The 10,490-nt window shown below is 36.4% G+C and overlaps 1 protein-coding gene across 1 annotated transcript; it reads right to left on the reverse strand.

The window, feature by feature from the left end:
* Positions 1-6,772: 6,772 nt before the first annotated feature.
* LOC106404967 (RING-H2 finger protein ATL11-like) lies at positions 6,773-9,047 on the reverse strand. The gene has a single exon (XM_013845597.3). It carries the CDS (start codon positions 8,176-8,178, stop codon positions 7,009-7,011), a length of 1,170 nt encoding a protein of 389 aa, XP_013701051.1. The 5' UTR covers positions 8,179-9,047; the 3' UTR covers positions 6,773-7,008.
* Between the last annotated feature and the right edge of the window lie 1,443 nt (positions 9,048-10,490).

Genomic DNA, 10,490 nt, shown 5'->3' on the forward strand with positions numbered 1-10,490 from the left:
CGCAATTCGACGATTGAGTCAAATCGATAGAGGAGAGTCGTTCATTGCATTTCCTCACATACATGCATTTGTAAATAAGCAATGTGATTTCTAAGAGGCTCTTTTTTATTGTTACCGTAATCCCAGGAGAAGAAGCATGAATGATGTCCGGCTTAAAGCGAGAAATTTCAGAGATAATTCTAGGACTTAGCGCAAGCGAGGGGGGTACCTTTTGGTACCATGGGCAAGGGAAGCTGCAGAAGAATAAGAGATCAAAGAAGAATTAGCTATAATATTACCAAATGGAGTGTAACATTTATCCATTAAGTTAGTTATGTAGCTTAAGTGTTGATAGTTACCTTCTGGATCCAATGACTTTTGCTCCATAAAACTCTTCGGGAACACCTTCATGTGTCGTAACGACTATAACCTATGAAGCTAAAACAGTTTTAACAGATTGACAAAGAAAAAGAGAGGAGCACTTGGGATTGAAGAAATAGAATCAGGAGGAGGAAAAAGAAGAAACCTTGTCTCCCATTTCAGGAAGATACCTAATAAAGTTCTGGAATCTGTTTTTGTAACCTGAGACATAGCAAGTACAATCATAGGATTGACAAACCCGTGTTTAGTGTAAACCTTTTTGATTCTGTCAATGACAAATGACTGGAATCCCAAAATCAAAACTATCTTCCATAAACTAAAGCCTTTTTACAAAAGTTTGATCATTATGAGTTTTAAAGCCGGAATTACCTTTGCATCGCTGAGGAGTATGTCCCATAAGCTTGCTAGCAAGCTTCATGTTTCCAGCAAGCTTCATGTTTCCAGCTTTCCAGAACCTAAGCAGGTTAACCTCGACAGTGGAGTAATAGTTGAAGAATCTGAGAAAGGAAGTAAAGGGGATGCACTAAATTTGTTTATGAGTCCGTTGAAGATGACGATTCGATCCAGACAGACGGCTTAACTTTTCGAGATTATTATTGCCAAGAAGATGAAGAGATAAACGAACTTAGGGTTAGAGAATTTTGTGCGGCGACTGAGAGTCTCTGAGAGGAGACCATAGAATTGGGTTTAGATAAACTTTTGTACATGCCCGTAGTGACCCATAAACAAATTGGTAACCGAATTAATAAAACGATGCGTTTCAAGCAGCCGGGACACGTGTCAAACTCACGTTGCACGAATTAGTGACGTGGCAGACGACGTGGACGCCCTGGGAGAGAAGTAAGCTGTTCTTTATATATAAAGATAGTTTTCATTTTACTTACCTTTGCTCTCTACAGTTTTTCCTTATCAATATTACTTGATCCTTTAATATACTTGGACGTTTATATTATTAAAAGCATAAGCAAACTACATTTTAGGATTCAGTCATTTATAAAACAAAAACTTATTCTTCTTACCACGAATACATAGCTACATAATATGTCCGCTATTAGATATCAATACTATTAAAATAGGAACATGACCTATTGATATAAGTGTGGTCCAACTATTTTAATACAATTATTAAAACCTCTTATTAATCATTTAAGATAAACATTATACAAAGAAAAACAAATATATGACTATAAACACAAATATAAAAATTAAATTTCAACAAAAATGTAAAACAAAAAATATACCCACCCTTTTAAGGGCGGGTAAAATCTAGTTAATTTCTTAAAGTGAATAGCAGCCATGCCATATTGTCCACTTGCAAGATGTTGTATACATGCATATAATACAATGACAAGTACAAAATCCCAACAAATTTCCCAACTACAAAATTATTCAAACCCAAGTTACCATTCCTCGAAAGCCATTCAAAATTAAGAAAACAAAAGAAAACAATAACCACACCAATGTTCCAAATTTTAGAAGACCAAGAACTTCTCGAACCCACGACTATGATCAAGAAGTGAGCAAAGCTGAGTTTGAAGATGATCAAGAAGGAGGACCTATATGAAGCTAATACATTGACAATTTGAAAATGGTAATGTTAATAACTTACAAAACGTTAGTAACAGTTCTACACACTACTTAAAGTTTAAAAATCATAATGTGAGTACAATCAGTCTCCAGAGAGCATCCAGAGTCAAAACAACTTATATTTAAATAAATTAGGATTAAGAAAAATTAATAAATGACATCAGAATCATTCCACTAACAGTCGTGACAACCAAATATTATTGTCTAAAATTACCAACAACAACATTATGCAAACCAGAAAACCAAAAAATTGAATTACTGCAAAAAGTATAAGTGAGTATATAAAAACCTCATTCTCCATCATTTTATAAACCCTCACAAAAAAGGATACAATGGTATTAGAAAACTCTATCTCTTTCTCTTTTGATCCAATCCGATTGATTTATGTATTTTATGGTGTTATAAAACTTAAAACACTATAAAATCTTATAATTCAGGATTAAAACAGTAAAAATACTAAGAATTCGATCTTTTTTAGTTATATAATTGAAATTTGGTGTAGACAACATAATCATACTCACACCCAACTTAACATAAAAGATAATTTACATAAAATTATATCTTTTATAAAAACCGATCCATCAAATCACGCGCATAACGCGGACCTCCTATAGTAATACATAAAGAATGTGATATCTGCTAAATATTCAATCCCAAAAGAAAAGTTAGTGTACAGTGTTTTTCTGCAGAGCCAAATTACTTTAGTGCCCTTTAATTAAAAGGGAGTTTAAATAATGAAAATCTCAATTGCCAATGAAAATCTCCTCTCTTCCTATTTCAATTGCTAATGAAAAGTTTATCGAGAAAAGTGATAAACTTTTACAATGGATCCGATCGAATCTGTCAGGTACAATGACTTCGAGATCTCAACCAACGGTACCTCCTCCCACGTCGGCCACGGCTGGAAGAAAGTTGTCTACCAAAATAAAACCGCAAACAGAAACCCGTTACGGATCAAACGGCGGGAAACGGAGAAAATGCTTCCAACGGAAACGTAGCTAACGGCAATGACGTCTTCCGTTAGCTCGAGGAGCAAGCCGAGGATCGGAGGAAACGGATCCTCGCCGCGAGATGACAGCTTTTACGGATGATTCGAAGGACGAAACGAGATCTAAACGCCGATCCAACAGTTACGACGAGGAGTACGATTTCGACGGCAGCGAGGACGAAATCGCGGCGAAGAAGATGGATGAGACGAAGAAGAAGACGAAATATAGTCGATAGGAATAAGATGGTCATTATTTGGAGGAATAAAAAAAGTGTATACACCTAAATATGCTATAATGTTAACATAGTGAGTGCAAATACTCTTGTTAATTTCATTAATACTTGTAATGAGCACATAAGATATACTGATATGATAATATTTTATCAAGAGATGATAAGAGTTGCCCAAAAAAAAAAGCAAGAGATGATAGAAAAGTCTGCAGCTGCCGACCACCACCACAAACACCATAAAAGAGGTTCTAAATTAAAATATTACTAGATTCTGGATATACTTTTTGTTCTACATTATTTTTTAGAAATTTAATTTTTATATTTGTGTTTGCTTTGTTAGACCTGGGCATTTTACACGGATCCGAAGATTCGACCCGAAACCTACCCGAAATATCCATGTTTGGTTAGGAATCGAACCGATCATTGTACCCTATTGGATCTTGTTGTGGAGGACATGTGGATCTTGGACCCGGCCTGACCCGAATCCGAAGCCAAAACCTGATGAGTACCCAAAACTTCTAGTATATATTAGTTATATATGATGTTTCAGTATATTTTTGGTATCATGTATTTTTTTAAGTTTCGAATATGAATTTTCGAGTATAGTTTTGGATTTCGGGTAAAATTTTAGATTTTCAAAAATATAATTCGGATAATCAGATAAAAATTTGGGTATTTTTCATGTCTTCGGGTCAGATTTTTGGGAAATTTTTTGGATATTTTATGGGCCAAACCCGACATGATCCGAACCGAACCCGACCCAAAACCAAACCCGAATCGATAAATTCTAATTACTCTATTAGGTCCAACTATATAAAATCCGATCTGGACCCGACATGACCCGAACCGAACCTGAAACCAACAAATTCTAATTATCCTACTGGGTCTAAATATGTAAGACCCGAAGGACCCGGACCCGACAAGATCCGGCCCAAGGACCCGAATGCCCATGCCTATTCTTTGTAGTTATATTTGTGTTTTTCTTTGTAATCATATTTGTGTAAAATATTTTTTTTTAGAAATTATTAGTAAGATGTTTTGATAATTGTATTGAATTTATGATGTTGCATAACAATACCCTTGTGCTATAGCCATTTCACACATTAATTTTGTATTTTATTCCTAAACAATTATTATTATTTTTAAATAACAAAATATAGTTACAATTTTAGATGATAGCGAGAGCTTGCCCAGCAGTTTCTCATTTATTGTTTGCAGATGATAGTCTTTTTTTTTGTAAGGCAAAAAAGGAAGAGTGTCAGACTATTCTTAGGATTCTTAAGGAATATGAGACGGTCTCAGGGCAACAAATCAATTTCCAAAAATCTTCAATTCAATTCGGACATAAGATTGAAGAATCTTGTCGACAAGAATTGAGAGATATCTTGGGGATTCAGAATATAGGTGGAATGGGATCTTATTTAGGGTTACCGGAGAGTCTTGGAGGATCTAAGGTACAAGTGTTTGGGTTTGTACAAGAGAGATTGAACAATAGAGTGAATGGATGGACTTTTCGTTTTTTCACGAAAGGAGGAAAAGAGGTGATTATAAAATCAGTGGTTACGGCTCTACCAAATCATGTGATGTCTGTATATAGATTACCAAAGGCCACTGTGAAGAAGCTCACAAGTGTCGTAGCTCAGTTCTGGTGGAGCCCAGGTGGAGGCACGAAAGATATGCATTGGAAATCATGGGATAAATTATGTGTTCCTAAAGATAATGGTGGCCTTGGTTTTAAGGATCTCACTGATTTTAATACGGCGATGCTTGGTAAGCAATTGTGGCGTTTGATCGAGAAACCGAATACTCTATTTTCTCGAGTTTTTAAAGGACGGTACTATAGGAATGCTTCACCCCTGGAACCGATCCGCTCGTACTCCCCGTCATATGGCTGGAGGAGTGTTACTTCTTCTAGATCTCTGGTTTGTAAAGGACTAATTAAACGGGTGGGGACAGGGTCATCTATATCTGTATGGAATGACCCCTGGCTCCCATTCACTCGCCCGAGACCAGCAAATAAAAACCCTAATCACTGTTACCCGGATCTCACCGTGGATTCCTTAATACATTCGGCATCTCGTACATGGAATTTACAGGCTATAAGCACTTTGGTTTCCCCGGAGGATATTAAGATCATTACAAGTATACCCTTGAGTACAAATCAGATGGATGATAGGCTTGGATGGCATTTTACTAACAATGGAAAATATACGGTCCAATCTGGGTATCAAGTGGAAAGAGTCTATCCAGATAAGGAAAAACCACCAGATTTTTATGGACCCACAGTTGATGTTTTTAAAGCCTATTGCTGGAAATTGAAGTGTCCTCCGAAGATAAGGCATTTCTTATGGCAACTACTTTCAGGATGTATAGCGGTTATGAAGAACCTAAATGCAAGAGGAATACATGGAGATATATTTTGCTCACATTGTGGTGATCAGGAGGAATCGATAAACCATGTGTTTTTTTATTGTCCTCCAGCACGACAGGTGTGGGCCTTATCTAAGATACCCTCGAATCCGAATAATTTCCCTCTAGATTCTTTCTTTGCGAATATGGATCATCTTTTCTGGAGAGTTAATCCAAAGATGGATGACCATCAGTTTGCATGGATCTTATGGTATATTTGGAAAAGTCGGAATAAGAAGGTGTTTAGTAATATTGATGTTGATCCGAGAATATACACTTAACCTGGCTGTACTGGAATCAAAACTTTGGGCTGAGGCTCAAGTTTTAAGGAATCAGAGAGTGGCACCAGTTACACAGAATAGTTCCATCCAAACGAATACAGGACGATGGTGTTTTATAGATGGTTCTTGGAAAGATAAGGATGTGTTCTCAGGGCAAGGATGGTTTAGTACTTTACCAGGCTTTGATGGTTTGTTAGGGCACGAAATGTTTGTGCATGCCTATCACCTCTTCACTCGGAGGTGGATGCATTGATTTGGGCAATGGAATGCATGAGAAATTTAAGACAATTTCAGGTTACGTTTGCAACAGATTGTTCTCAGTTGGTGAAGATGGTTTCGGAACCTGAGGAATGGCCTGCATTTGGAGCCTATTTAGAAGACATCAAGCTTTTGAGAAGAAGCTTCCACAACTCAGACATCGTTCATGTACCAAGGACGGCGAACCAAAAGGCGGACAGCTTAGCACGTAGTGCCCGGCATCAACCGTCTTTCGTCCTACACATGGATGCAGAGTTTCCAAGTTGGTTCACAGAGTCAATATGAGTCTGTGCATTGTTTGCTGTCAAAAAAAAAAGTTACAATTTTGTTTAGTAATTAAATAGATAAAACTATATGTTTTTCATTAAAGTAATAGTAATAGATAAAACAACATTACATTACTCAAGTTCTAGAAAATGGTCTGATCATCCAAAAATTGATAGCCCAAAGAAAGTTTAATTTTTTTGAGATTGGTAGAAAAATAAAGTATTATCTCGGACAGAGTATGATGGATTCGACGAGATTAATGGTTATACGCAACATTATCTCGAGGAAGTGTATTGGAGAAAAAATCCCACATTAAGCAATATATACGAGACTTGGGACTACTGTCAATTAATTATATACTAAGTGTGTTTAAGATAATAAACCCGCAGAAATAATAACCAAAGATGCGGACCTCTTTCCGTAACATTAAACTGAAAATACAGAATGCGAAAGTAAAAATGAAATATGTATAAAGTAAGGCTTTCTCAAATAAACCAATTAACATAAATTGATCTACACAGCTACATGACTAGCGTCGACGGTACGAAGGTGATCCGACGAACAGGGGCGAAGCTACGTTGGTGACTAGACTCGTTCACCGATGTTATTGATCTACACAGCTACATGACTAGACTCGTTCACCGATGTTATTGTTTGATAAACGTTCACCAATGTTGTTCTTTCCAAGAAACAACCGATCGAACGGTGATTTCATAGCTAGAAGCAAACCTTTTGGTGTACCAGCACGCACCTGATCACCACCGCCATCCGGAGAAGTATTGATCGAACATGTCCGGTACGGAGGAGTCATGGAGAACGGTCTGCGGTCTAACCGACCACCTTGGTCAAACCGTTCATAGTAGAAATAGTTTGCATCGGTCTCTAGGCTTCCGGTTCGGTATCCTCTTGCTGAACTCATCACCTGAGGTAACGCTAGGTGGCCTTTTGAAAGATTTGGGTTCACTAGCTTATTGTGAATGTCTTGCGGTAACCTAAGTGTGAACCGGTCGAGATTCTCCCCATGTTGACCGGTCCAATCAGAATTAGTGAAAATTCCGGCTAAATTCCAACCGGTAGACAGAGACCTACGTGGCATACTCTGGTTACCGGTCAACGCCACCGAGTCAATCAATCTCGCATCCGGAGAACCCAAAACCGTAATTCGATCACCGGTTAACTCAGAACGGGGAGCTTCATCTGCTAAACCGAGTATCTGGATAGAAGGAACCGATTCTCCCGGTACGGGGACGAGATTGGCGCGGCAGAGAGGACACGTGGCGTGAGAACGAAGCCAAGCGTCTATACAGCCCGGATGGAATACGTGGCAACATTTAGGAATCAAACGCAGCGTTTCAGCGTCTTCGAACTCGTTTAAGCAGACAGGACACTCAAGGGCCTCTTTGCCTATCCTAAGCGCCTTCACCGTTGAGTATCTGAACGTAGGAAAAGTCTCAATGACAGACGCGTCAAGTCCACGCGCTTGCGGGCGGCTCAGAGAAAGCCAGTTTCCGCCGGCGTCAGCGGGGTGTGTATTGTCCATCCCCATGACTCGCTCGAGACACCTACGGATATATACGGAGAAGAACCCTAGAGCGAAGAAAACGCTGACGAGGACGATCATGAGTATTGCCATGGTTGGGTCGAACCGGGAGCTTTTTCTATACATATCTGAACCGCCATGAGTGGCTTGAGCCGAAGCTTGGCCGGAGAAGAGTAGGAGAAAGAGGTGTAGCTGTAATATCGAACCATGATGACCGGTGATTGAACGTTTGAGACTTATTCTACCTTTAGGGTTCATGAGGACAAAGCTTTAGCCGGTTTGGTCTCCGGTCCATGCACAAATCCTATATATTTTTTGTGTTTGAAGAAAAGAAAAATATTGGGATGATGATCGAAGGAGATGATACGATAAGAACAAGAGGAACATTAAGAGATACTGTAATTTGAGGTTGCTCAATGGTTACAATGGGCCTTTTGTGGTTGGTAGGTTGACTTTGAAGGTTGAACAATGGTACTATTTAAAAGATGTTTGCATCATAACTAATTAATATGTTATATATAACATTTGTATAAATTATATGACGTGATCGTGATCTTTCCATCAAGAAGTTGAGATGTCTTTTATCAGTGAAACAGCCGGTTAGTGAAAATATTGCGTTGATTATTACTTGTTAATGCCCGGGATAACTTCAAGCCTATCGCACTTTTAAAGTTCATGTATTTTCACATTTAAAATTTTAGTTATGTCAGCAAACAGTAGTCCATCAACTTCGATATACATAATTTTAAATCATCTTTTACAAAGATTTTGATGTATCGCAGGATCATAATGGTGGTAAACTCTGGAATAACATGAGATGGTGGTTTATTGGTCAAATAATAGTTAAAATGGATCTGTATTTTTCACTATATGGGCTTTCAAGTTGACTAGCAAAATAAAATTAATTAGCCATCACTAATCTGGCTTTGCATCGTGCTTAATCCCATGTCGTCATCACGTCGTCATCACGTCGTCATCACGTCGTTTTCCAATTATAGGTTATGTTATTAGTATGGAACAAGTCTATAGCTTGATCCATGCTCTTGTTGATTATCTTAACAAAAACAATTTGAAAGGTTTTTCTAAGAGCCTCTATCTGATCATTGCTGTATGGAATATGATTGGATACAGATGTGGTGATCGACGAGCGGGTGACGTAATATTATAAGCATATATTTAAAAATCTCTAAACGTACAATGAGTATAATTGTTAATAGACAAAAGGAGTATATTAGTACATTGGTCCAATGGTTGATTAAGAATATATTAATGTTTTTGACTAGAAAATTTTGTTTAATCAAGAATACGGCTGTAAAAGTTCATAGTTACTAGTATTTGTGTAGCGTGTGGAAGCCGAAGTGTTTGTATATTGTGGCTGATTGAAACAATTGTAATTTCATTAAAGTTGGTATTGAGTGATGATATTTTATATAGTATGATACAAAATTTCGCAGCCGCCGACCACAATTACAAACAATATAAAGAGAGTTCTAAATTAAAACGTTATAGGACACTATAGTCGGTTACGATTAACTAATAGTTTTCTGGCGCTAAGCACCAGTTTTTCTAATATTAATATTACTTTGTTGGGGTTGTAATTTAGAACATTTTAAATATTATTTTAGAAAAAATGTATCAATAATATATAGATCTATTAATTTGATAGTAATCTCTACATTGTTGATTTTAAGGTTATCTATATATGTATAACACTTTAAGTTTGAACATATACATGACAATTTGAAAGTGTAATAGCCAAATTGTTTATTATTCGATTGGCAATTATTAATTTTTAATTACAATATAAGATTAATTTTAAAATGTAGACTTCGTACAATAATTATGAAAAACTTAGTGTTTATACATAGTACATATTTATTTATTATGTTGTGAAAATATATATATATATATATATATATATATATATATATATATATATATTTATTATTTATTATGTTGTGAAATTGATACCTTTTGCACATAGTATATATGAACAGTTGGATATGAAAATATTTCCTTTGGCAGATATTTTATAATCTTCATTAAAATTGTTAATTTAGTTATTAAGATAATAGTACATATTAAAATTGGATAGTTTAGTAATCTCGTCTCACTTATAAATAAGGATTTTTCCAAAAAGCTAAATAATAGTGCAGTTTTTAATATATAGACTGTAAAGTATTTTTCCAAACTTTCTACAAAAATGAAGAAAAAAATTAATATTCATTATTTGGATTTCCTCGTGATTTTGGTCACTCCGACTTGTATTAGTAACAAACGTCACATGCCAAATTTTAGCTATGGTTTTTGTCTTAAAGATTGAGACTTTATATTGCCCTATTTAGTACTTCATAGAAAATGAATTACGATAAAGCAAACACCACATTTCAATTGTGTAAGTAGATACCCTGCTCAACAAAATCAAATAAACAACACCATAAGAAGATTTAAGCACAACTAAATACTCGTCGCACTTTCCTCAAAAATTACCAAAAAATGGAGGAGTAAGTATCTCTCGTGAAGACTAAACAACCAACAAACGTTTTGTGCAAGTTATTTCTCATAAATGA

This window comes from Brassica napus, chromosome C2 (genome assembly GCF_020379485.1).
Source record: "Brassica napus cultivar Da-Ae chromosome C2, Da-Ae, whole genome shotgun sequence".
Taxonomy (NCBI): Eukaryota; Viridiplantae; Streptophyta; class Magnoliopsida; order Brassicales; family Brassicaceae; genus Brassica; species Brassica napus.